Source organism: Gopherus evgoodei, unplaced genomic scaffold, assembly GCF_007399415.2.
Source record: "Gopherus evgoodei ecotype Sinaloan lineage unplaced genomic scaffold, rGopEvg1_v1.p scaffold_35_arrow_ctg1, whole genome shotgun sequence".
Lineage (NCBI taxonomy): Eukaryota > Metazoa > Chordata > Testudines > Testudinidae > Gopherus > Gopherus evgoodei.
In genome coordinates this window covers 3629479-3656305 of record NW_022060027.1, presented here as the reverse complement: position 1 = coordinate 3656305, position 26827 = coordinate 3629479, and the positions used below count along the sequence as shown (strand labels likewise).

Sequence of the window (26827 nt, the reverse complement as noted above, 5' to 3'; positions counted from 1 at the left end):
TCATAGACTTTAAGGTCAGAAGGGACCATTATGATTGTCTAGTCTGACCTGCAGGCCACAGAATCTCACCCACCCACTCCTGTAACAAATCCCTAACTTATGTCTGAGTTATTGAAGTCCTCAAATCATGGTTTAAAGACCTCAAGGTGCAGAGAATCCTCCAGCCAGGGGCGGCTCTACGCATTTTGCTGTCCCAAGCACGGCAGGCAGGCTGCCTTCGGGAGGTCCGCCTGCAGGAGATCCACCGCAGGAAGGTATGGGACCAGCGGACCCTCCGCAGGCAAGCCACCAAAGGCAGCCTGCCTGCTGCCCTCACGGCAACCGGCAGAGCGTCCCCAGTGGCTTGCCACTCCAAGCACACACTTGGTGTGCTGGTGTCTGGAGCCGCCCCTGCCTCCAGCAAGCGACCTGTGCCTCATGCTGCAGAGGAAGGTGAAAAACCTCCCGGGCCTCTGCCAATCTGCCCTGGAGGAAAATTCCTTCCCGATTCTAAATATAGCCATCAGCTAAACCCTGAGCATGTGGGCAAGACTCACCAGTCAGACACCCAGGAAAGAATTCTCTGTAGTAACTCAGATCCCATCCCATCTAACATCCCATCACAGGCCACTGGGCATACTTACCTGCTGATAATCAAAGATCAATTAATTGCCAAAATTAGGCTATCCCATCATACCATCCCCTCCATAAACTTATCAAGCTTAGTCTTAAAGCCAGATATGACTCAGGCAGACCACCGAGCAAAACACCCATCCCCACCCTCTCTCTCGGATGCCCTCCATCAGCACAGGCTAAGTACAGTTCTACTGTTCTTTACTCGTACAATAAGAATAACAAAATGTCTTTACCTCCCCCGCATTCAAATGATTTGTGACCCAACCCCAGCCAAAATCTACCACTTGGGCAACACAGTTCTGTTTGCTGGATACTTAGGTAGATTAGGTGTGAATGTAAATACAATCTGGTCCTGAAGCCTTTCCCCGCAGCCCCCAGCTCATCACTAGCTGTCAGGGAGAGCTCATTTAGACTTTGCTTACAAATTGTCATTTGATATTGTTTGGTTGGCCAATGTCATTGAAATGACTGCACCGACATTGTCATAAAAAACAGCAGCTGTATAAGGAAGCTAGTCTAAGTTCATACTTTTCAAACCTATTATACTTTTTCAGATACACGTATTTTATCGTACACTTTATATGCTTTTAAAGTGTGTATTATTGTTTCAATTTCAAATCAAATTTCCAAACAATCACTAAATTGGCAACACTGCCTGTAACTAGTTCACAAAACTGGGAGGGGGTGTTGGGGAAATTCAGGGGGGCGTGTAGGGAAATCCCTGGTCGGGGGTGTGAGAGGACAGGGGGTGTGGGGAGAACAGGGGACGGGACGTGGGGCATGAGGGACACAACGGGGGGTGAAGGGACATGGGATAGGGCAACATTGGGAGGGTGGGGAGCTGATGGGGGGATGAGAGGGAACTACAGGCTGAGAGGGACAGAACAGAGGGGGAACAGGCAGGGACATGAGACATGGGATGGGGGTGGGGTTGGGGGAGCTTGAATGGGGGAGGGGACGCAGTCCAAGGGGAAGATCGGGGGGCTGAGGGGCGCAATGGGTGAATGATGGGGTGTGTGTGCAAAGGGCAAACGAGCTGTGGAGCCAGAGCTGGGGCATATGCCAGGGGGGATGTTTCTCTTGAGCTCTATCCCCATGTTCTTGCCCCCTCCCCTTCCTGGGGACTTGTAGGCTCCCACCTCCCCCATTTCCCTTTCACAGCATCCTGAGGTCGCAGAGGGAACTTGGCTCAGCCATCAACCTCTGTGAGCTCTGCCCAGGGCCCTGAGCTGTGCAGACCCACTGCTCCGGGATGGGATGGGGAAGGGACACGAGGCCTTTCACCTCTAGGGGGATGGGTCTAATCTGTGTCCTTTTCTCTATACACCAGACCCCACCAGACCCCACAACCAGAGCCAGGGAGAGAACTCAGGAGTCCTGGCTCCCAGCCACCCCTGCCCCCAGTCACTAGACCATATTCCCCTGCCAGAGCCGGGGTATATAACAGGGTAGGTGCCAGGCATCAGGTTCAAGCAGTTCCACTGGAAGTAGCAGAAACAGGAAGCGAGCGCGGGCTCTGGGCAGACTTCCCCTTTCACGGCTTTGTCGGCTGTTCCTTTAACAACTCAGGATCTACATTTATCCCTCCCTCCCCCACTCATGGGGACCAGAAACCACAACCCCTCTCCGCCCCCCATTTCTGCAGTGATGGTACCTGAGAGGGAAGTTGGGCAGGCCCCTCCACTCTCATGCTCCAGGGTGAGTGCTGGGCCCAGGCGGGTCAGGAAGGAATCTCTGTCCCGCTCCATGAGAGAGGGTCGCTCCTTGGGGGGTTGGGGGGAAACATTCCTCCTTTGCTCTGAGCTGCTGCTCCAGGGAGGCTAGACGGGCCTGTTGGAAAAGGTCAGGGCAGCCTGAGCTTGGGCACCTCTTGATGCCTCCTGAGATTGTTCCATTCCCAGCTGGTCCCTGGACTGGGCAGCTTCCATGTGAGGTTGGTATGTGATGGTGGGAGTAGGGGCTGGGTTGCTGCAAGAGCGGATGTGGTTTGCTCGCCGTTGCAGGCAGCTGGCTTTGCTCTGACCGGTAGATTTGGGCTGGAGATTGCTGAGAAACCATCTAATGGGGAAGAAGAGGGCTGAGCACATCACGGGCTTCCTGGGGCTGCGGCCCCCAGCGCAGTTCCTCATTCCCCTCGCACTCGGGCCTCAGACTCAGTGCAGCTGGGCACTGGGGTGTTGGTGGCAGCGCTGAGGGGCCCCCACTGCCCCATCATGGCGTCTGCTCTCACTGTCCTCCTCCTCGGTGAGTAACAGAGAGAGACAGAGAGAGTGCCCATGGTGGGGATCTGAGACCAGGGTGTGTGCCAGTGGGGTGGCAGTGAGACCAGGGCTTGTGTACATGGGGGGATCTGAGACTAGTCACTCTGGGATCTGGTCTCTAACAAGCTGTCTCCTCTCCAGGCTGCTGGCTGGCCGGGTGCAGCGGGGTGTCAGGACGTGAGTATCTGTGGGGAATGGGGCAGCTGGGGGAATTTCTGCATTAAGGATGAAGGACATGGGTGGGGGTGTGGGGCACCAATCCCCCAGAGGGATGAAACTGTCAGACATTCTCCCCACGGGTGGGAACTGAGACCTCACTGTAATCATTACCGGGATGGGAACCTGTTGGATCAACCAGGGGATTTTGTAAACATGTTTGTTTGGGGGGGCCTGTCTTGATAGCCGCTTGATCAAAGGACTCAAATTTATACCAGGAACCTCATGTCATGGAATGTGGGGGAGTCAGGGCCCTGCACCCCCCACTTCCTGCGATTCACGGTGACTCTCAGCCAGCCAGTAAAACAGAAGGTTTATTAGATGACAGGAACACAGTCCCAAGCAGGGCTTGTAGGTACAGAAAACAAGAGCCCCCCAGTCAGGTCCATCTTGGTGGGTGGGGAGCCCAGACCCAGGTTCTGGGCCTCCCCCTTCTCCCCAGCCAGCTCCAAACTGAACCCCCTTCCAGCCGTCTCACCCCGCCACACACCTGGCCCCTCCTCCAGCCTTTGTCCAGTTTCCTGGGTAGAAGGTGTCACCTGGCCCCAACCCCCCCTGGGCTCAGGTTACTGCTGGCTCTGAGGTATCATCCCTCAGTAAAGTCACACCCTGTTTCCCATCACCATCTAGTGTTGGTGCAGTACCCCAGGGAAACGGTGGCATGCCCCGTGTTAGCAGAAGACAGTAAACTAGTAAAACTCCCACGCAACATTCCCAGATTAATACTTCCCACTCCCTGCTCAGTCACATCTCTCCCCCCTTCGAGACTGAACTGAGCGGGGTCACTCTGACCAGTGACCTGGGGAAGTTCAGGCCCCCCTCTCCGGGACAACACATCACCTATTGCATTGGTACTTCCCTTCACATGGACCACATCCATGTCATAGTCCTGCAGGAGCAGGCTCCACCTCAGGAGGTTGGCGTTGGCTCCTTTCATCTGGTGCAGCCAGGTCAGGGGAGAGTGGTCGGTGTACACGGGGAAGTGTCGCCCAAAGAGATATGGCTCTAGCTTCTTAAGGGCCCACACCGCGGCCTGACATTCTTTCTCGATGGCCGCATAGTTCTGCTCCCAGGGTAGCAACTTCTTGCTCAGGTACATGATGGGGTGTCTCTCCCCTTTTTCATCATCCTGCATTAACACCGCCCCCAGTCCCGTGTCTAAGGTGTTGATGAACACCATGAAGTCGGGGTTTACCAGAACTGGGCCACTGACCAGAGCTTCCTTCAGCGCACAGAGAGCCTCCTGGCACTGCTCGGCCCAGACCACCTTCTCTGGCTTCCCCTTCCTGCACAGCTCAGTGATGGGGGCAGCTATGGCGCTAAAGTGAAGCACAAATCTTTGGTAATACCCTGCCATCCCATTAAAGGCCTGGACCTGCTTTTTGGTTTGCGGAGTGGGCCAGTCTCTGATCGCCTCCACATTGGCTGGTTCTGGCTTTAGGCAGCCGCTCCCCACCCAGTGGCCCAGGTAAAATACTTTGGCCATCCCCACCTTGCACTTCTCAGCTTTTATGGTCAGCCCGGCCTCCTGGAGTTAGTCCAGCATTTGTCTAATCTGGGACACATGGTCCTCCCAGGTCTGGCTAAAGACACAGATGTCGTCAATATATGCCATGGCTAAACTCTCCATCCCCCTCAGTAGCTGATCCACCTGGCGCTGGAAGGTGGCCGGCGCTCCCTTAAGGCAGAAAGGCAGGACCAGGAACTCATACAGCCCCAGAGGGATGATAAAGGCCGATTTCAGCCTGGGATCTGCATCCAGCAGCACTTGCCAGTAGCCCTTGTAAGATCCATGGTGGTGAGGTACCAAGTGCCTCCCAGCTTGTCTAGGAGCTTGTAAGGCTTGGGCATGGGGTAGCCATCAGACACAGTGATGGCATTAAACTTCCGATAGTCCACACAGAACCGGATTGACCTGTCCTTTTGGGGGACCAGCACCATTGGTGAGGCCCAAGGGCTGGAAGACGGCTGGATCACCCCCAAAGCCAGCATGTCACTGACCTCTCTTTCCAGGTCCTAAACACTTTTCCCTGTGACTTGGAAGGGGAAGCATCTTATAGGAGGATGTGATCCTGTTTCCATCCAGTGGATAGTCAGATTAGTGAGTCCAGGCTGGCTGGAAAACAGCTGTTGTACAAATGCAGCACCCCTCTGATCTCAACATGCTGGGCAGGGGTCAGCTGATCAGAGAGAGGAATTGTTTCCAGGGAGGAGTCAGCTCCTGTCTCAGGGAATAGATCTACTAAAGGATCATCTCCCTGCCCCTCCCAATGTCCACACACAGCTAACACCACATTCCCCCTGTCATAATATGGCTTCATCACATTGACATGGTACACCTGGTGGTGATGCGCCCGGTTCGAATGCTCCACCACATAGTTTACCTCATTTAGTTGCTTGACAACCTTGAAGGAACCTTCTCAGGTGGCCTGGAGTTTGTTTTTTCTCATGAGGATGAGAACCATCACCTGATCCCCGGTGGCATAGACGTGGGCGTGTGCCGTGCGGTCATACCAGGCCTGCTGCTTCCTCTGGGTTTGGGCCAGATTCTCCCTGGCCAGGCAGATGAGCTCAGCAAGTCTTTCTCAGAAGGTCAGGACATACTCCACCACTGATTCTCCATCGGGAGTGGCCTTCCCCTCCCATTCAGCTCTCATCAGGTCCAGGGGGCCCCCTTACCCACCTTCCATATAACAGTTCAAAAGGCAAAAACCCTGTAGACTCCTGGGGCACTTCCTTGTACGCGAACAGCAGATGAGGTAAGTATTTGTCCCAGTCCTGGGGCTGCTGGTTCATAAATGTTTTTAGCATCATCTTTAGTGTTCTGTTGAATCTCTCCCCAGCCCCTTGGACTGGGGGTGATATGCTGAGGCCCAGGTGTGCCAGATCCCACACTTCTCCCACAAGCACTGGAGCAGGGCCGACATGAAGTTGGATCCTTGGTCTGTCAAGACTTCCTTGGGGAACCCCACTTGGCTGAAAATGGTCAGCAGCGCATCTGCCACAGTGTCTGCTTCAATGGAAGCTAAGGGCACTGCCTCGGGGTAGCGAGTGGCGAAATCCACCACCACAAGAATGTATTTTTTCCCTGACTGGGTCGTCTTGCTGAGATGCCCCATTATGTCCACAGCTACCTTCTGAAAAGGCTCCTCTATGGTGCACAAAGATCTTAAAAGACGCTTTCCCCTTGTCCCGGGCCTTCCCCACCCTCTGACGGGGGACACAGGATCTGCAGTACTGTCGGACAGTACCAAAGACTCCAGGCCAGTAAAAGTTCTGTAGCAGCCTCTGCCTGGTGCACCGGATTCCCTGGTGCCCTGTGAGAGGGATGTCATGGGCCAGGTACAGTAGCTTGTGGCGATACTTCTGGGGGACCACCAGCTGCCTCTGGATCCCCCACGACTCCACTTCCCCTGGGGGAACCCATTCTCGGTACAGGAACCCCTTCTCCCACAGGAACGTCTCCTGGCAGCCTCTCCCCCTGGTCTGTACCGCACTGAGGTCGGCCAGGTCCCTTCTGCAAGGAGGGATCTGTCTGCAACTCGGCCTGGAACTCAGCAGCTGGGACAGGGATGGGGACCTGCTCCCTCTCGCCAGCTGGGTCTGAAGCTGCCGCCTCTCTGAGTCGTGTCCCTGCGCGTTCCCTCCCCACCAGGGTAGGGTCCTGTGCCTCTGGTGAGGTACCCTCCCCGAGGTCAGGGCGTAGTGCCCCTCACCTGCTCTGGCTATGGGTCATGACTAGGGCTTTCTGGGGGTTGCTTGGCCAGTCCTCTAGGTCACCCCATCAACACTTCAGTGGTCAACTGATGGTGCGCTCCCATGTCCTTGGGGCCCTTCTTGGCCCCCCATTTCAGATGTACCCTCTCCATGGGCACCTTGAATGGTGCCCACCCCCATTAGGGTCAGGTAGGTATCGGCCACCACCTTGGGCCAGGCCAGCGTCATCTCAGCACCCATGTCCCAGTATCCATTGACCTTCCTCCCATCCACCTCCAGGGGACAAGGCACTTGCTCCGCAGAGACAGCCCTGCGCCCACACTGTAAACTGAGAACCTTACGTCCAGAGCATCCAGACCTCCAGGGGAGTTAGTCTGGGAAACTCCTTCCTCCTGAGCAGTTGGTAAGCTGCCAGCCCTCCGCCTGGGAAGCCTGCTGCTCCTCCAGCTGGGTCCCTACCCAGTTAACTCTGTGAGGGTTCGATTTGCTCAGTCTGTCCTTGAGCTTGGGGCACTGCGTCCGTATGTGGCCTCCCTGTCCACAGTAATAACAAGTCATATTCTGTTGGTTCCTTCGAGCGGGGTGGTTGGTCCTGATACCAGATATTCCCCTTGGGAGGGAGTTCTCTACATTACCCCTTTGGGAGCGGGGGTCCCAGGGTGACTCTCTCTCTTCACCATCGTGGGCTTAATCTTTTTGGACTCCTCCGTTCCACCCCCTGACCGGCTGTCCACAAGCTCGTCAGCCAGCTGCCCTGCGCTCTGCAGGTCTGACTTTTTGTCCCCCAACCATATCCTCAGGTCGGATGGGCACTGTTCATACAGGTGCTCCAGTACAATCAGTTTAACCGTGTCCTCCTTAGTCTGGGCCCCATCTGCCCACTTGTGGACATATCTCCCCATTCAGAGGATCCATTCCAGATATGTGTCCTTGGGGGTTTTACGCTGACTCCGGAACTTTTTCCGATACTCCTTGGGAGTCATCCCAACTTGCCTAGCAGGGCCTTTTTGTACATTTCATAGTCTCCTGCCTCCACCCCTTCCATTCAGCTGTACACCCCACGGCTTTGGGGTCCAGTAAGGGGGTGAGAAACCAGAGTCTGTCTGCAGGGTCAACCCTGTGCAGCTCGCAGGCCATCTCAAAGGCCATTTGGAATTCATCTGTGTCCTCCCCTCAAAGCTCCATGCAGTCCTGGGTCCCCCCTCACTCACCGCAGCAGGGGGCTCTCAGCCTTGCCAACTCCAGTTCATGTTTCTCCCGATCCTCCAGCTCTTTCAATTTTATCTCCCTCTCCAATTCCAGCCTCCTCAGCTCCAGCGATGAGAGCTTGGCTGTGAGGATCCCCCGCTGGCAACGGTGGTCACGGTGCCCCCAGGGTTTGCTGGGCTCCTTCCAGCCCCTCCCCTAGCCATAGGTAGGAGGGGCCTTGGGATGCCCTCAGCAGCAGTCTGACCCCTCCCAGCCAGGGCAGACACCGGTGCCCGCGCTGCATCTGCCAGGCTGCTTCCCTCAGGGACAGGAATTGGCTCCTCTGAGCGATCCTTCTCCTCCAGCTGGGCAATCAGCTGTGCTTTGGTGAACTTTCCAATGCACAGCCCCTCTGCTGGCACAGCTCTACCGGGTCCCTCTTAAGGCGATGGCTATACATCTTCCCTCTGCTCCCAAGTTGCTGTGGACTCGCAGGCCTGTGTGCTCTCAGCTCCCCATGGTTTCCAGGAAGAACCCCTACTGTGCCAGCCCTCCTCCAGGTCACCACCTCTCTCCCGGGGTCAAGCCACAGGCTCCTCTGCCCCTGGAAATGCTCACCACAGTCCCCAAGGGGACCCCATTACTGCAATAGTCCTTCTCACTGGTCACACACTCCCAGGGGTTAGGCGTAGGTCCTCTCTGAGCCTTCAGCACGCCTGGTTCTCATTAATCCCCCTTCATTTTACTGCTCCCCAGTACCTCACTGCAAGAAGCGTGTCATAGAGTCCCTGGGTGATGCTCTGGAACTGCTCCCCACAAAGCCAGCCAGGACTTTGGGGAGCCTCCTCTCCCTCAGAACAGACTGTTTTCAGGGCAAGAAGCTCACACGTCTTCACCTCCTGGGTCTCTCCTTGGAGCATTCAGCATCCTCTGCCCCTCCGTGCGCTTCCCACAGCGAGCCCACCCAGACGGGGTCCTGGGGAAGCCACAGAGACCTGCACCCCCACTTCGCAGTCAGACGTGACTCTCAGCCAGCCAGTAACTCAGAGGTTTATTCGATGACAGGAACACGGCCTAAAACAGAGCTTGTAGGTACAGGGAACGGGACCCCTCAGCCGGGTCCGCTCTGGGGTGCAGTGAGCCAGACCCCCACGTCTGCTCTTCACTCCTTGTCCCCAGCCAGCTCCAGACTAACAACCCCCTCCAGCCCCTCCTCTGCTCAGTTCCTTTCCCAGGCCAGGAGGCCCCTGATCTCTTTGTTCTCCCACACCTTTAACATCCCCTTGCAGAGGGGGAAGGGCCTGGCCATTAGTTGCTGGGCGACAGAGGGTCAGCCAGGAACTGAGCCCCCTCCCCCAGTATTCAGAGGGAACATGAAGAACAGCCCCACTTTGTCACAAAGTGCCATCCACCGAGTGCAGTACATCCCACCACTGCCACCAGTTGTCACAGAGTGTGGGGAAGTGTGGCCCTGCACCCTGCACTTCCTGCGATTCACCGTGAGTCTCATCCAGAGAGTAAAAGAGAAGGTTTGTTAGATGACAGGAACACAGTCTAAAATCAGAGCTTGTAGGTACGGAAAACAGGACCCCTCAGCCGGGTCCATTTTGGGGGGTGGGGAACCCAGACCCAGGTTCTGGGCCCCTCCCCCCGTCGTCTCCCCAGCCAGCTCTAAACTGAAACACCCTCCAGCTGTCTCACCCAGCCACACTCCCTGGCCCCTCCTCCAGCCTTTGTCCAGTTTCCCCAGCACCGGCAGAAGGTGTCACCTGGCCCCAACCCCCTCCTCGGCTCAGTTTACCGCTGGCCCTGACGGATCATCCGTCAGTGAAGTCACACCCTTATATCTCACCATCGTCTAGTATCAATGGAGACAGTAAACTAGTAAAACTTCCATGCAACATTACCAGGTTAATACTCCCCACTCCCTACTCCATCACACCCTGCAGGATAGATCTCAATTCACCACCTGACTGTGATGGGGGCAGGGCTGGCTTCTGATCTCAGGTCTTTGGGGGTCAGTCTGGAGTCACTCCTGACTGCTGCGGGGGCAGGGCTGAATTGACCCTGGAAAACTGAAGGAATCAGAGACTGGAAATCTCCCTCCGCCCTGCTGTGTCTCACCCTGGCTGTGAGCCGCGGAGCCGGGCTACACCCCAGGGACGGGCAGGGGGTAAAACGCTGGAGCGACAGATGGGCAGAGGATTGAATCAGACGGACGCGGTTTGTGTCACCCCCACTTACTGCCTGTTTGTTTGTGACTCCAGAGGGGTTCTACTCCAAACCCTCCATCTCCGTCAGCCCCAGTGGAGTGATCCCCGTGGGGGGAAACGTCACCATCCGATGTTGGCATCTGCACCAGAACATGAGGATCCAACTCTACAAGGCTGGAGATGGGAACTATCTGTCTTACACAGACCCTGCCGGCTCTGAGGCTGAATTTCCCATCACCAGCGCCAGACGGGAACACGGGGGCAGCTACACCTGTCGTTATATCTACAGATCAGGAGGAACTGTCTACTCGGAGCCCAGTGACCCTGTGCAGATCATTGTAACAGGTGAAGGACCCAGCCTGGCACCTCGGCTCCTAGCCCACACCAAGCTGGAGCCCTGGTGCCCAGCCGATGGGATGTCCAGTCCAGCCAGTGAAGGTTGGGTAGAGGGGGGATATCTCGGCTCTGTGGTGCCTTGGTGCCCAGGGTCTCAGGGGAGACACTGACCCTGTCACTGCTCCGTCGCTGGCGCTCCACGCTGGAGACGGGGCGCAGTGGCCGTGCCGTGGTCTGTCTCACACGCTGTATCCCTCCCACTGCAGAACTCAGCTCCCCAAAACCCTCTATCTTCCTCAACCCCAGCGGGGGTCACCCTGGGGGAGCCACGACTGTCCAGTGTCAGGGTCAGCGCCGGGGTCTGGAGTTTGCTCTGTACAAGGCGGGGGCCAGGAACGCAGCAGCGTGGGGCAGGGACTCGGCTGGGGTCAAATTTCCCATCCCCAAAGTGAGCCGGGCAGAGGAAGGCAGCTACACCTGCTATTATCCCCCTGACACCTGGTCAGAGCCCAGCGACCCCATGGAGCTGGTGGTAGGAAGTGAGGGGCCTGGCTCGGCAACTTCACTCCCAGGCCCAGGCCCAGCCGGACTCTTGGCCCAGCAGAGGGGACACTCGGCTGGGTAACAGGGACGGAGTCACTGAGGGGTTTCCCAGCCATGGGGGAGAAGCAGCCGCTGGAGATTCAGGACTAAGGACTCCTGTCCCCAGTGAGAGCTGCGGAGTAGGGAGGCCTTTCCCAGGCAACACATCAGTTATGGGGTGATGGGTGGAGCTGAAGGTTATAAACCTCAATGTATAGTACATTTGAGACCACTGCTCCTTGTTCTATCATCTGCCCCCACTGAGAACAGCCGAGCTCCATCCTCTTTGGAACCCCCCTTCAGGGAGTTGAAAGCTGATATCAACCCCCACCTCATTCTTCTCTTCTGCAGCTGGAGGCCGGGGCTGGGTGGGTGCCTGGGTCTGGTTCTCACATCCTGTCTCCTGTGCGCAGATCCCAGCTTACCCAGACCCTCCATCTCTCTGAGCCCCTCTGGGGTCACCGCCCCAGGGGCAGATGTCACCATCCAGTGTCAGGGTCCACGCTGGGACGTGAGGTTCTTCCTGCACAAGGCTGGAGACCTGAACCCGCAGCAACACATGGACCCTGCTGGGGCCGGGGCCGAGTTCCGCATCCCCACCGTGGGCCGGCAGCACGGAGGGAGCTACAGCTGCAGCTACCGGCCCCGGTCAGAGCCCTTCGTCTTCTCGCAGCCCAGCGACACCGTGCAGCTGGTGGTAGCAGGTGAGGGGCCCGGCTCGGTGTCCCCACTCCCAGCCAGACCCTCAGAAGTTTGGCACCTGACGGGATGCTCAGAGCCAGGCTCTGCCCAGAGCCCTAGAACTCACCTGGACAGGGAGGGTGGACAGTGTCACTGGGGGGTTCCCCAGCTGGGGGGAGCAGGAGCTCCTGGGGTTTCAGGGCTGAGGGAGGAGAGATCTCTGACCCCGGGGGGAGCTGCAGAGCAGGGGCCTTTCCCAGGGGGAGCTCCTCCGGCTGCCCCCACACTGGGAACACACAGAGGAGTCAGGGCCCAGGGGCTGCCGAGCTGGCACCGGCCCCAGCCACAAACCCCCCTCCCCGGACTGATAGTAACGATGATGCTGAGTCAGGGGCTGAGGTGGATTAAGGTTTCTTAGGGCCCTGGGCCAGAGCAAGGGGGATCCTTCCCCCTCTTCCACCTACGTCTCTCTCCTGTTCTGCCTCCTCGGCCTGTGGCCCCGCTACTTTCTGCCCCTTCCCAGGCCCCCGCTCCATTCCACCCACGGCCCAGCCCCATTCCATCCCCCCACTGTAGCCCCGCAACCCATTTGCTACTTTCTGCCCCTCCCCCACAGTGACCCCAAGACTAGGGAACCTCCGTCCCCGTGCCTTGGGGTGCAGCGGGGCATAAGAGTCCCTCAGCCTTGAGGCCACAGCAGGTAGCAAGAGCTCTTCCTGATCCAGTGCTAAGGCTTCCCATGCCCACCCCCTGTGCTTCTGTGAGGGACCAGGGTCGGGGTGCTGGGGCTTCTCCCGTCCTGCTCGCCTGGCAGCCGGGATGGTCTCTGAATCAGTGCTTCAGCCCCTCCCGCTGCCCCGACAGACGCTGGTTCTGTTCCCGCAGGGAGAACCGACTCGGCCCAGCCTGGAGCGGTGCCGGCTCCCACCCACCCAGGCAGCGCATGGCCAGGTAGTGGAGCCGGGGGGAACCTATTGAGTCACAGATTAGGGGCAGCTTCTCCCCAGTGGTTGCCCAGGGGGAGGGATGGAGGCTGTTCTCAGGGGCAGTGTGTCATGGACTCACAGGTCAGGCCCACTCTTGGCCCCGTGCTGTCCGTGAGGGGACTCCCCTTCAGTGCGACAGCCCTTTTCGGGGGTCCACTCTCGGGGTCAGGCCCCTCCACCTCTTGGAGTCACACCTCTCTGAGCCTTAGCACGTCTGTCTCGCTGTGGGCCCCCTCAGGGAGTCCATCCACTCACTCCGGACCCCCGGGGCCTCCACTCCCAGAGGGAATAATGCCCCCCTGATCTCTAGCCCAGAGCGACTCTCAGCCAGCGTAAAACAGGAAGGTTTATTGAGTGTCTGAACACAGCACAGGAAACTCTCAGGGCCTCAGGCCTGGCCTCCCCCAGCCCACCACATCCCAGTCCCCCCGCATCCAGGTGGGCTCTGCCTGCTCCCCCTCTCCAGCCCCGAGCCCCCCTGCTTTCCAGCTGGGCCTCCAATATCCCCAGCCCCAAGCCTTGTCTCTGTCCATTGTCTTCTCTCCAGGTAAACAGGATCACCTGGGCTCATCTCCCCTCTTCTGTCCTCTGGCCCCTCTGGCTGGAACCGGCTGGTCAGGTCACCGGGATCCTCTCTGCCCATTGTCCTCCCACTGACCTGAACCCGCTATGACTCCTGAGCTGGGCCTCTGGGTCGCCAGGTCACCAGTCGCTGAAGTATCCGTCCTCCTGGCCATTGGCTGGGATCCCAGTTCCCTCGCTGGTCCTCTGTACCAACAAACTCCCTCTCCTCTCACCTCGTTAAACCAGTAACACCCAGGGAAACTGAGTCCCACCCCCTCTGCATGCAAACCATTGGAAAAACAAGGAAAAAACAAGAAAATCCCCCACTTGGTCACACAGTATGTCGCCCCCACCGATGGATTTGGGAGCGGAGAGAAGCCTCCTGCTCAGACATGAACCCGCTGCTAATGGGGCAGCTGGAGGCTTCATCTGGGGGCAACTGGGCCCATCAGTGGCCATGGGGGAACAGAGGTGCCCTGGAGGTCGCTGCGAAGCAGCTGGGAGCAGCCAGCATGGAAGGCTGGATACTGGGCTAGATGGGCCCCTTGGCCTGAGCCGGTGTGGCCATGAGGAAGGGGGTGAAATGCCTTAGAAATGACAGCCAGGCTGGATCAGACAGTGCCCCCTAGCACCATGCCGGGGCAATGGGGCCAGCCCTGGCTGAGGGGGAGAGCGACTCCCCCTAGTGTCCCCTAGTGCTAGAAATCCCCAAATGTTGCTGGCTGTGACCTCACTTGATGCCCTGGGGCCCCCCAACATCCCCTCCATAGAATTTTCGGCTTCCTGCTCCCTGAGGTGTCCCAGCCCCTTGGGCGCTGCCTGGGGTGGAAGGGGCTGGCGGGGAACAGACCAGCCGCCCCCGGCACTCACGGCTGCTGCTGTTTCCCAGGCAGATCGGAACCGCCGGCACCTCCGGGTCTGACCAGCCTCACCATCGCCGGGGTGAGTGCAGCAGCCGTCGGTCTCCTCCTGCTTCTCCTCCTGCTCGTGGCCTTTGTGTGCTTCAGAAAAACCAGAGCCAGTGAGTGCCCAGCCCAGCGAGGGAAGGGTTAAACCTGCCACTAGGCAGGGCTGGATGGGATCACGGCTGGGATGGGGGACTGTGCCGGGAATGCCAAGGGGTGGGGTGGGGGGTGGGGGCTCAGCAGAGGGTTCTGCTGTCCCATCCCAGAGGTGCTGTGTCTCAGCACCAGGTGAGGGGTCCCTGTATAACGAGCTGTGGGCACCGTGCCTACCAGGTGCCAGGGATGCCAGCCAGGGGAGCCGACCTATGGATCGGGTTCATTATAATGAGTCACTAATGAGGGAGAATTGGGGACAGGAAAAGCCCTCCCCCCCCTAGTTAATCTGCCTCTCCCCCGGTGCATGCTGTTGCGCTGCCCCCTGCTGGTCCGTCCCGCTCCAGCAGGGATCCAGACTCAGCACCAGCAGCAGAGGGGACCCCCCAGGCTCCCCCATCCCTGCTGCCCTGTGGGGGTCAGTGGCCGGGTGCTGGGACCGGGGGATCCCGATGGGCTCATGGAGGATTCTGGTTTGTGTCCCTCTGCAGGAAAAGGAGCCACACCGAGACCAAGCAGGTAGGAACCTGGATCCTCCCCATCCCGATGGACCTGCCGGGTCACAGGGCTCCTGGGTCTGTCCCCGGCTCTGGGGGGAGGGAGTGGGGGGTTGGGGGCCAGGACTCCTCAGAGATGCTCTGGGCCTGCTGACAGGGGAGGGGCACAACCCCAGAACAGCTGGAGTCACACCACACCTGCCCCCGCCCGCCCCCCTGGAAAGCAGTGACGCCCCCGCCATCAGGGCCGACTCCAGGCACCAGCATTCCAAGCTGGTGCTTGGGGTGGCAATCTGCAAGGGGCGGCAGACCCCGTTGTTTTGACCCCAAGCAGCGCGCCAAATTGCCGCTGCAGGCAGCGGGGGCAGTCTGTGTGCCCTTAGGGCGGCAGGCGCGTTCCCGCGCTGGCGGCAATTCGGCGGCAGCTTCCATGTTCAGCTGTCTGGGGCAGATTCAGCTAAACACAGAAGCTGTCACCGAATTGCTGCGGAAACGTGCCTGCTGCCCTAAGGGCACAGGGACTGCCCCCGCCGCCCGCGGCGGTAATTCGGCCCGCTGCTTGGGGCAGGGAAAACTGTAGAGCCAGCCCTGACCCCCATGCAGCTTCCAGCTGTTCCTCCACTCCTGCCTCTGCCTCTCCCTGTCCGGCTCAGCTCCCCAGCTCAGCTGCTCTGCAGGGAGGGGGCCCAGCTGCACCATGGGACCGAGCAATCAGGGGGTGTGTGTGTCATGTGACCCTGCATGCCCCCCCCCCCCCACGTGTCGCCTCTGCCTGGGAACTGTCCCCAGCTCTGGCAAGAGAGTGGGGTCTAGTGGTTGTGGTGGTGGGGAGGTTAGGGAACAGGGTTCGTGTGAGGAAGGATGAGGGGCTCTCTGGGTGTGTTGGGGAATCTCCCTGTGGGTGGGGGGGATATGACATTTACAAGGGGATTTTCTCTCTATTAGCACCATCCCTTTGGCGGTGTTGAAGGCCCCGGCTCAGCAAGACCCCATCTGTGAGTAACACACCCAAAGGGGTACCAGGGTGGGGCAGGACCCCTTGAGGAGGGGTGGGGCTTGTGGGGGCCCCACCCATACAGGGCGGGGCCTGATTTACAGCTGCTGCTGGACGGGACTAAGGAGAAGGTCCTAGAGGTGGTTGGTGTCAGCTGATCTTCTTGCCTCCCTCCCCACCAACTCCCTGGGGTCACCCTCCCCTCCCCCACTAGTTCAGTGTCTCCCTCTCTGTGCTTCCCATTCTCCCCCTCACCAGGCCTGAGGGTTTGTGTGTCTCCCCGTCATTTCTCCATCAGACCTTCCCAGATAGTAACCTGTGGGGAATCCCCAACCACTCCTGGCTGCCAGCTCCCTGGTCTAACCACTAGACCCCACTCCCCTCCCAGAGCCAGAGAGAGAACCCAGGCATCCTGCCTCCCAGCCCCGCTGCCCCGCCATAACCCCCTAGACTCTGCTACCATCTCTGTGCCTCAGTTTTCCTCTCTGTATCATGGAGATAATGACCATGGCCCACGCTGTGGGGCGGGGGAGGGGTGGCTGTGCCGGGCTCTGAGCCCCCAGGCTGGATGGAGGGGTCGGAGCTGGGTGTGCAGTTCTGCTCTGGGCCGGCCGGGGGTGCAGTTCAGCGGGTGTCTCTGTTCCACAGACTCCTCCATTGACGAAGGGAAAGAGACACAGACCCTGGTAAGTGTCCCTGACTGCCTGCAGGCCCTGACCCCCAACCTTGACCCACATGGGCCCCACTCACCTTATCTGGCACACTCAGTATTTTGGGGTGGGGGTCAGGTTGCTGGGAGGGGCTTATGGGATGGCCAACTGGGATTGCCAGGGTGTATGTGTGTGTATGTGCGTGTGTGTGTCCCTGTCACTCCCTGCTGGAGGGGATGAGCCCAGCTCTGTGTGAACGTGTGTGTGTGGTAGTGGTGTGAGGTGGGGGTGCACACACACAGACACACACACACACCCCAGTGACTCTCTCCCCTCTCAGCCCCAGGAGCCCGACTCCTACGGACTCACCTACGCTGAGCTGAACCACCAGGCACTGCAGGCCAAGCAGGGGGGCCTGGCCCCTGCTCCTGACCCTGTCCAGCCCAGTGTGTACGCCGCGATCAACGTGAGCCAGGGTGGCTCCCTGCAGTGAGAGCCCCCCCGCAGCCAAGGGGCGCTGGCCCCCAGCATGTGACAGACTCAGACTCACAGACCTTAAGGCCAGAAGGGTCCATCGTGATCATGAGCTGCTGCACTTCGCAGACCACAGAGCCTCACCCACCCACTTCTGTAGCGGCCTCCAGCTGAGTCACTGACGGCCTCAAATCATGGGTTAGAAACTTCAAGTTACAGAGAATCCACCATTGACACTAGTTTAAACCTGCCAGTGCCCCGCGTCCCAGGCTGCATATGAAGGTAAAACACCTGCAGGGTCTCTGCCAATCTGACCTGGGGGCTCAGGCCTCCCAGCAGGGCGATGGCCTCCCTGGGGCCCCAGATGGACCTAACTAAGGGGAGTCTTGTTGTCTGTACTGGCAAGACCTGTTTTGGACTGTGTTCCTGTTATCTAAATAAACCTCTGTGTTACTGGCTGGCTGAGAGTCCCGTCTGACAGCAAAGTGGAGGTGCAGAACCCTGTGGCTTCCCAAGGACCCCAACTGGGTGGACTCGCTGTTTGAAGCACACGGAGGGGCACATGCTGAATGCTACATGTGAGCTTCCTGCCCTAAAGACAATCTGCTCCAAGGGAGAGGAGGCTCCCCAAAGTCCTGCCTGGCTTTGTGGGGAGCAGTTCCAGAGCATTGCCCGGGGACTCCGTGACAGTAGGACACAAATAAAGATTGGTTCATTTTCAGAAAGTTTGTTTTTATTAAACACCAATTAACATGCACAAAAGGCTTGGTGGGAAGAGAGGTAGTAGAGCAGGGCAGTGGAGGCTGTCATAGCTGTCTGTAAGTCCAGCTATCATTTTGGAAGCTGTCCGAAGGGATGGAGTGAACGGGATACTGAGATGTTCTGGAGAGTTCGAAGGAACGTGTGGAAGAACTTTGTGGAGAGCATGGAAAATAGTTCTGTATCGGCTGCAAAGGGGGGCAAGCACACGTCCGTTCTGACTGAAGCATGATGAGAGACTTCAGTGTTTCTGTTTGCTCCTCCATGATTTTTATCATTCGTTCATGGGCCTTTTGAATGCTCTCCTCACTCTACTTTCTGTCCCACCTTTCCATTTCTCTCCACTCCCTCTGTTCTCTTTTTTCTGCCTCTGAGGATTAAAGCACCTCGTGGAACATGTCCTCCTTACTCCACCTAGATTGCTTCTTTATCTGGCAGAGGCGCTCTGCCGGTATGTAGGGGTTTCCCCTGAAGGCCACATCTGCAGAAGCACAAGAAGCAATACACAGAAGAATACACAGATGGTTAGTTCATAGACTCATAGACTCTAGGACTGGAAGGGACCTCGAGAGGTCGAGTCCAGTCCCCTGCCCTCATGGCAGGACCAAATCCTGTCTAGACCAGCCCTGATAGACATTTATCTAACCTACTCTTAAATATCTCCAGAGATGGAGATTCCACAACTTCCCTAGGCAATCTATTCCAGTGTTTAACTACCCTGACAGTTAGGAACTTTTTCCTAATGTCCAACCTAATGTCCCTTGCTGCAGTTTAAGCCCATTGCTTCTTGTTCTGTCATTGGAGGCTAAGGTGAACAAGTTTTCTCCCTCCTCCTGATGACACCCTTTTAGATACCTGAAAACTGCTATCATGTCCCCTCTCAGTCTTCTCTTTTCCAAACTAAACAAACCCAATTCCTCCAGCCTTCCTTCATAGGTCATGTTCTCAAGACCTTTCATCATTCTTGTTGCTCTTCTCTGGACCTTCTCCAGTTTCTCCACATCTTTCTTGAAATGCAGTGCCCAGAACTGGACACAATACTCCAGTTGAGGCCTAACCAACGCAGAGTAAAGTGGAAGAATGACTTCCCGAGTCTTGTTTACAACACACCTGTTAATGCATCCCAGAATCACGTTTGCTTTTTTTGCAACAGTATCACACTGTTGATTCATATTAAGCTTGTGGTCCACTATGACCCCTAGATCTCTTTCTACCATACTCCTTCCTAGACAGTCTCCTCCCATTCTGTATGTGTAAAACTGATTGTTCCTTCCTAAGTGGAGCACTTTGCATTTATCTTTATTGAACTTCATCCTGTTTACCTCAGACCATTTCTCCAATTTGTTCAGATCATTTTGAATTCTGACCCTGTCCTCCAAAGCAGTTGCAATCCCTCCCAGTTTGGTATCGTCCGCAAACTTAATAAGTGTACTTTCTATGCCAACATCTAAATCGTTGATGAAGATATTGAACAGAGCCGGTCCCAGAACAGACCCTTGTGGAACCCCACTTGTTCACACACAGCATTGAATCATTACAGTAAAATACACCTCTTGTAACATACCAATCACGTTCTCACAGACCCTGAGCAAAGCACACACCTCGGGGAACACCCTAAAAAAGGTGAGTTCAGCCTGCGTGGGTGGTGGGCGTTCAAACTGGGGCAAAAAGAGTGTAGGTGATGTTTCAAGGGGAACAGTGCAGGTGAATAGGGACAAGATGGTAAATTCTGCCACCATTTTCCACAGGCAGGGGTCACTGAAGCCAATATTTCACTCCTGAGGGGAAGCAAGGATTTAAGGAAGCACCTACTACGTGCATGTGGCTTCAGACCCGGTCCCTATGCTGCTCATTTGTGTGCTGCTTTGGTCCCTGCAAAGTGATTGCCAAGTGGCATGGGAAAGTTTCCTACAATGGGGGAAGGAATAAAGCAGCTTTGCCCAGGAACCTTCGGCAGAGGATTGGCAAATACTTCCAGGAAAGTTTTCTAGGGATCTCTCCGGAGATTCCCGTGAAATCTTGGTTCTTATTAACACCCGGTTCCTCCGCATTGCTTAGCTGCACAGGGAAATGTGGAGCACACACAAACACAGCTAGTCTTGTGCATTTCTATCCCTTCACCCACTTCTACAGTATACAGAGCAAAGGACACCTGTACATCATTTAACAGAGCAGCATCAACTCAAAACGGTCACTTACCGGGGTCTCCTCTCCTGCATCTTGCTCGCCAGAGATGTGCTGCTGGGATTGGCTAGACCCCTCCAGAGTGGAGAATAATTCCTCACTGGCCGTGTCACCAGACAACCCTGCTGTAGGCCCCGCATCGTCCTCCAACTCCACCTCCTTGTCCACGACTTTGTCCTTGGGGTTAAGTCCACTGTTCACTGCCTCCAGCCTGGCCAAGGTCTTCAGCGCAGCACCAGAGTGGCAGTTTATCTCCCTCGCCTTCTGATATTCCTGCCTCAGCTCCTTTATCTTCACTCTGCACGCACTGTGTCCCGAACATGGCCTTGATCACACAAGCCACGAGAAATCGGCCCATAGGTGTCGAAGTTCTTTCAGCTGCAGCAGAGCTGGGACTGGATGGCATCCTCTCCCCATGCATTCAGCAGATGTAACAGCTCCGCATTGCTCCAAGCCGGGGGCTTTTGCCACGTGGAGCTGCCATGGGCAGCTGGGAAGATGCGATGTGAGCTCTCCGCTGAGCAAGAATTCCCAGGCCTTTAAAGGGGGAGGGGTGGATGGTTGTTTACCTGGCTGCCGGGCAGCAGAGTTCGAACTGCTGACCAGAGCGGTCAGGATGGACATTATGGGCCACCTCCTGGAGGCCATTTACAGTGACACAACCAAGCACGGTGTGGTCACTGACACTGTCGCTAAAACTTTGCTGCAAAAAGCTCTGTGCCTCTCGTCGAAAGGGTTTTATTTTGTTGGCCAAATGGGAATTTTTCAGCGAAAGTGGCACTGTAGTGTATACACCTCCTCTGTTTTGTCGACAAAAGCTGCCTTTTGCTGACAAGACTGGGTGATGTAGACGAGGCCTTAGAAACCTTCATCGGATTTCCAGCCTAAACTTGCTGATGGCCAGTTTATATCCATTTGTTCTTGTGTCCACACTGGTGCTTAATGTAAATAACTCCTCTCCCTCCCTAGTATTTACCCCTCTGATGTGTTTCTAAAAAGCAGAGCAGTCGTATCTTCCCTCAGCCTTCTTTGGGTTCGGCTAAACAAGCCAAGCTCTCTGAGTTTTCTCTCATAAGGTGGGTTTTCCATTCCTCAGATCATCCTAGTACCAGAACATATTATTCAGAGTTAGGAACATTTCAGTTATGAACAACTTCCATTCCTGAGGTGTTTGTAACTCTGAGGTTCTACTATATTTTGCATCCTGTTACTCTCCAGATTTGTAATAAACACAGAACCACAAACCAGCCTTCCTCCCTGGGCACCCCACAATCCGCCTGTCCTTGTGTGTAACACCTGGGTGAGATGGGATCTCTGCTCTAACCACTAGATCCCACTACCCTCCCAGAGCCAGGATAAAGCCCAAGAGTCCTGGCTCCCAGCACCACCTCTGCTCTAACCACTGAACACCACTCTCCTCCCAGATCTGGGATACATTACTAGGTAGGTGCTGGGCAAGATGTAATGGCACCCCAGGGGATGCCCTCCATTTGTTAAACTTTTGAATACTTTATTTTGTATTGCATCTGTAGCCCATTTCATGACTTTCATGCATGATTTGCATTCATGATTTAGCCCTGTCGTAGAAGACAGTAAATTTGCACACTAGGAGCTGTAAATCTGCATTTATTCATGCCATAGATAAGAAAAATACCAAAAAAAAAATTCCTTTCTTCTAAGCTTATAGAAACGTTTTAATTTTAAGCATAACTGAAATGTACTATGTCAGAGACTTGACCTGTGCCGCAACCAATATTAAATTGTGTTACAGCAGGTGACAGCCTGAGAATGTTACCCCTGGTCCTTTAGTTCAAAAAGCCACTTTTCTCACCTTCGCCCATGTGAACTGAAGTGCAGCATCCGAGAGGGAGCCAAAGACTGGCCACTGGCATTTTCAAGTGATAAAACAGCCGGTGATGTCCGTCTCCGATTGGCCATCGGCGATCGCAGATACGTTTTAATGAGCCTGAGCTTCGAAAAGCTCAACTCACCACACACGACTGTGGCCAGCAGCGTGAGCAGAAGCCTCAGAGCTGCTCACGCATTAGGAGAAGCGTCCTGCAGCTCTGCCTCACGCGTGTGGTAGAGAACTTGGAGTGGGGAGCACGTCCCGTGTGGCAAAACGTGACGGACGTTGTCCGATTTGACAGAGAGGTCTTTGTCATTGACGTCCGAACAGTCCCCATGCGTCAGCGCCCGGTGAAGGTCCGTACAATAGCTCAGCCGTGTTTTCCTGTCTGCCGGCTGCTTACTAAAGTTGTACAACCCTCCCCAGGTCTTTTCACGGTGCTTCATTGGTCTGAACCTTTCTTCGATAGACACTTGCGCAGGGTCAACGAGAGAGAAAAAAACTCTCGCTGGAATTTTTCTCCTGAAACATTTTACTTCAAACATTTGATTTTCCCTTTTGTTGCTAACAGCAAAAGCAGCACCCTGAGCCTGGCGCCCCCCAAGCCCGGCACCCCAGGCGGTCGCCTGCCCCTAAATCCGGCTCTGGTGCTGGGGCATCAGGTTTACACAGTTTCACTGGCAGTAGCAGAGACAGCAGGCGAGTGACAGCTCTGGGCAGACTTCCCCTGTCGCGGTTTTATCAGCTGTTCCTTTAAGGACTCAGGATGTAAGTGTATCCCTTCCACCCCCTCACCCCCCTGCATCACAGCGGCCGGAAACCGCAACCCTCCAACTCCTCTGTCCTGTCTCTGTCCCACACCACTGGGCTAAGAACAGCATCTGCAGCAAGGGACCTGGGAAGGAGGTTGTCCAGGCCCCTCCACTCTCATGGTCCAGGCCGGGCACTGGGTCCAGCCGGGTGAAGAAGGAATCTCTGCCCCGGTCCGTGGGAGGGGGTCGCTCCGTGGGGGGCACCGTGTGTGTGTTTTGTGACCTCCTCTGCTCTGAGCTGCTGCTCCAGGGAGGCTACACAGGCCTGTTGGAAAAGGTCAGGGCAGCCCAGGCATCTCTTGACATCTCCTGAGATTGCCCTGTTCCCAGCTGGTCCCCAGACTGGGCGGCTCCCATGTGGGGCTGGGAGGTGATGGCTGTGGGGGACCAGGCAGCTGCAGGCGGGGATGTGGTTTGCTGAGCGTTGCAAGGAGCTGGCTTTGCTCTGACCATGGTGGATTTGGCCTGGAGATTGCAGAGAAACCACCTGATGGAGACGACCACATCACGGGCTTCCTAGGGCTGCAGCCCCTGGCGCAGTTCCTTACTCTGCTCAGGCTCAATGTACCGTTGGTGGCAGCACTAAGGGGCCCCCCACTGCCCCCTCATGGCATCTGCTCTCACCATCCTCCTCCTCGGTGAGTATCAGAGACAGCCAGGGTGTGTGTCCGTGGGGGAGGGGGTCTGAGACCAGGGCGTGTGCCCGGGAGGGTGCGAGCGGGATCTGAGCCCAGAGTGTAGGAGCCAGATACTCTTGGATCTGCTCTCTAACGACCCATCTCCTTTCCAGGCTGCTGGCTGGCTGGGTGGAGCGGGATGTCAGGAGGTGAGTATCTGTGGGGAATGGGGCACATGGGGGAATTTCCACATTAAGGACGAGGGATGTGGGTAGGGGGTGAGGGGAGCAGATCTCCCAAAGGGATGATCCTGTGAGACCTCTGCTCCCTTACACACCTAGAGGTGGGGACTGAGACCTCGCCCCACTTATTACAGAGATGGGCACCACACAGGGTGAATTCACCTGCACTCAAAGCTCTGCCCCCCAGGAAATAGAGTGAAGGCACCAGCCACCCCACAGCGCCCCCACACTGTGCCCGGGGAGCTGGCAGGAGCCCGGGGAACGGGTCAGGCAGAGCAGGGCTGTAAGACGTGGACATGCACAGGGGCTGGAGCAAGGCCCCGTTGTGTCTCACCCTCGGCTTGCTGCACACGTGTGTCACTGCTTTGCTCGTGGGTCAGGCTCAGCCCGGACCGGCGGTCAGAACATCCCCTGAACGGCTTTGGGAATATCCCGTCCGCAAAGGGGCTGCCGGCACCGCGCAGAGCGGAGCTAATTCCCCAGCGGCTGAGAGTGGTTTGGGGCGGAGCAGAGCCAGAGTCTGAGCCCCAGGGGTGGGCAGGAAAATGTTAGAACAACCGGGGGATTTTGTAAACCCTTGTTTTGTTGAGGGGCCTGTCCTGGGAGCCGCTTGCTCAAAGGACCAGAATTTGGACCAGGAACCCCACAGGGTAGATCCCAATTCACCCCCTGAGTGCAGTGGGGGCAAGGCTGGGTTCTGGTCTCAGCTCCCCCAGGGTCAATCCGGAGTCACTCCTGACTGCAGTGGGAGCAGGGATGAATTGACCCTGGACAGCTAAAGGACTTAAATCAGATGTGGGCAGACTATGGCCCGCAGGCCACATCCGGCCCGCTGGACCATCCTTCCCAGCTCCTGAGCTCCTGGTCTGGGAGGCTAGCCCCTGGCCCCTCCCCAGCTGTCCCCCTACCCCCGCAGCCTCACCTCGCCGTGCCACGGGGGTGCACTGGGCAGGGGAGCAGGGAGGGAGGCTCACCCACAGCCTCCGGGGAGCAGGCGGGTGGTGTGGGTGGCGGGAGTGCTGCCAATGTGGGTGGAGGACTCAGGAGGACACCAAGCAGCCACGCAGCCGGACGGACAGAAGTGGCACTTCGAAGGAGAAACCGATGCTTCTCTCAGGCTGCACGGCTGCCCCTGCTCCTCCTGAGTCCTCCGCCTGCGTTTGCAGGGACGCATTCGGAAGGGGGCTTTTTTTGGGGGAGGTGGATAGGGTGTGGTGTCCTGGGGGACCGTCAGGGGATGGGGTTGTGGATAGGGATCAGGTAAGTCAGGGGATAGGGAGCAGGAGGGTTGGATAGGAGGTGGGGTCCTGGGGGTCTGTTAGGGGCGGGGGTGTGGATAGGGGTCAGGGCAGTCGGGGACAGGGAGCAGGAGGGGTTGGATAGGAGGTGGGGTCCCGGGGGGACAGTTAGGGGACAAGCAGAAGGGGGTGTTGGATAGGGGGTGTTGGGGTCCCAGGAGGGTGGTTAGGGGCCGAGGTCCCAGGAGGATGAGGTTAGGGGACAAGAAGAAGGGGGGGCTGGCTGGGTCAGGGGTTTGAGGGGGGCAGTCAGGGAGTGGGAAGTGGGAGGGGCTGGATAGGGGACAGGGACCAGGCTCTTTAGGGGGCACAGCTTTCCCTACCTGGCCCTCCATACTGTTTTGGAACCCCAAAAAGTTTGCCCACCCCTGACTTAGAGGCTGGAAATCTCCTTTCCCCTCCTGTGTCTCACCCCGGCTATGAGCTGCGGGGCCGGGCCTGCACCCCAGGGACGGGCAGGAGGTAAAACGTTGGAGCGACAGATGGGCAGAGGATTGAATCAGACGGACGCGGTTTGTGTCATTCCCACTTACTGCCTGTTTGTTTGTGACTCCAGAGGGGTCCTACCCCAAACCCTCCATCTCCGTCAGCCCCAGTGGGGTGATCCCCGTGGGGGGAACCGTCACCATCCGGTGTTGGCATCAGCTCCTGGACATGAGGATCCTCCTCTACAAGGATGAAGATGAGAATTATCTGAATTACACAGACCCTGTCGGCTCTGAGGCTGAATTTCCCATCACCAGCGCCAGATGGGAACATGGGGGCAGCTACACCTGTCGTTATAGCAACAGAACAGGAGAAGTTGCCTACTCGGAGCCGAGCGACCCTGTGCAGATCATTGTAGCAGGTGAGGGGCCCATCCCGGCACCTCCGCTCCCAGCCCCACACCCAGCCAGGCCCCAGGGGTATCTGCAAGTGCTATAATGCAGCAGATGGGACACTGGGACGGGGACAGAGTCACTGGGGGGTTCCCCAGCTGGGGGAAGCAGTAGCCTCTGGATATTTGGGGTGAGGGGAGATCCTGGCCTCTAGATGGCTGTCCCCACTCTGGGGACGCCCAGAGGAGTCGGGATTCAGGGGCTGCCGATCCGGCGCTGGCCCTAGTCACAGCCCCCCCTCCATCCAGCCACTCCCTGGGAATAACAATGATGATAGATGCTGAGTTGGGCAGGGGTGTGTGATCACTGACTCGCTGTTTCAGCCCCTCTCCCTCCCCCGATGGATGCTGGTTCTATTCCCGCAGGGGAAACTGACCTGACCCAGCCTGGAGCAGCGCCAGCTCCCACCCGCCCGGACAGCGCGGGGCCAGGTACATGGGCTGGGGGGGAATCGCCATCGAATCAGACCTGGAAGGCTCATGCTGCCCAAGGAGCCCCCCCGGGGGTTGGGGCTGGTTGGGCGGGATGGGGGCAGTGACTCCTGGTGCGTGAGCCCAGACACTGGGGGGGCAGCCCCTGCCCCTCCCTCACCACCAGACCCCCAGCTCCTCCGGCACCTCCTGCCCTGTAGGTTGCTGCCTGGAAGCTACTGGTGGATCCGAGAAGAGGGACAGGATCTGGGGGGCCTGGCTCTGGTATTGGGACCAGCTGGGAGCTTGGGTGGGGCCTGGAACTAGGGTTGCCAGGTGTCTGGTTTTTGACTGGAACACCCGGTTGAAAAGGGACCCTGGCAGCTCCGGTCAGCAATGCTGACCGGCCCATTAAAAGTCCAGTTGGTGGCACAGCAGGGCTGGCAGCTCTTTACCTGGCTCCTGGGAAGCGGCCAACATGTCCCTCCGGCTCCTAGGCGGAGGGGTGGCCATGGGGGCTCTGCGTGATGCTCTGCCCTGAGCACCATCTCCACAGCCCCCATTGGCCAGGAATCACGCCTGTGGGCGCGGGCAGTGCTCAGATCCCCTTGGCCACTCCTCTGCTTAGGAGTTGGAGGGACATGCCAGCTGCTTCCTGGGAGCTGCCAGAGTTTAGCACCACCTGGAGCCTGCACCCTGCAGCCCTTCTGTGCCCCACCCCCTACCCCAGCCCTGAGCCCCCTCCT

At 57.3% G+C, this 26827-nt stretch overlaps 2 protein-coding genes and 1 long non-coding RNA gene across 5 annotated transcripts in view; 2 read left to right on the top strand and 1 right to left on the bottom strand.

Moving 5' to 3' along the window:
- The window catches only part of LOC115641558 (immunoglobulin superfamily member 1-like), a 69645-nt gene that overhangs the window by 10274 nt on the left and 32544 nt on the right, over positions 1 to 26827 (top strand). The window contains exons 1-3 of one of the 2 annotated variants that reach the window (XM_030544814.1): positions 22681 to 23274; positions 23427 to 23462; positions 25350 to 25640. In XM_030544814.1, coding sequence (XP_030400674.1) covers positions 23244 to 23274; positions 23427 to 23462; positions 25350 to 25640 — 358 coding nt within the window. In that variant the 5' untranslated portion in view covers positions 22681 to 23243. Of the gene's footprint in view, positions 1 to 3017; positions 3054 to 22680; positions 23275 to 23426; positions 23463 to 25349; positions 25641 to 26827 lie in introns of those variants that run through there. The other variant, XM_030544811.1, reaches the window with a different exon arrangement.
- Positions 2712 to 17396, top strand: LOC115641591 (osteoclast-associated immunoglobulin-like receptor). 2 transcript variants are annotated; one of them, XM_030544885.1, is made up of 9 exons: positions 2712 to 2859; positions 10265 to 10555; positions 11542 to 11832; positions 12674 to 12760; positions 14249 to 14380; positions 14909 to 14936; positions 15860 to 15909; positions 16557 to 16594; positions 16899 to 17396. In XM_030544885.1, the coding sequence occupies exons 1-9, from the start codon at positions 2829 to 2831 to the stop codon at positions 17049 to 17051; spliced, it is 1101 nt and encodes a 366-aa protein (XP_030400745.1). In that variant the 5' UTR covers positions 2712 to 2828; the 3' UTR covers positions 17052 to 17396. The 2 variants fall into 2 exon arrangements, with proteins under 2 accessions (XP_030400745.1, XP_030400744.1); XM_030544884.1 differs by lacking the exon at positions 2712 to 2859 and adding an exon at positions 3308 to 3374.
- On the bottom strand, positions 17677 to 22533 carry LOC115641661. Its single transcript, XR_003998095.1, has 3 exons — positions 21807 to 22533; positions 19991 to 21077; positions 17677 to 18272 (listed from the first exon to the last, which is right to left on the bottom strand). It is a non-coding gene; the product is annotated as an uncharacterized LOC115641661 (long non-coding RNA).

Bases quoted from the DNA above. Each gene is read 5' to 3' on its own strand.
- LOC115641591 (XM_030544884.1), top strand. From the start codon at position 3,323: ATGGAATGTGGGGGAGTCAGGGCCCTGCACCCCCCACTTCCTGCGATT. The intron at 10,556-11,541 runs GTGAAGGACCCA...TCCTGTGCGCAG, and splicing joins TGTGCAGATCATTGTAACAG to ATCCCAGCTTACCCAGACCC. The intron at 16,595-16,898 runs GTAAGTGTCCCT...CTCCCCTCTCAG, and splicing joins GGAAAGAGACACAGACCCTG to CCCCAGGAGCCCGACTCCTA.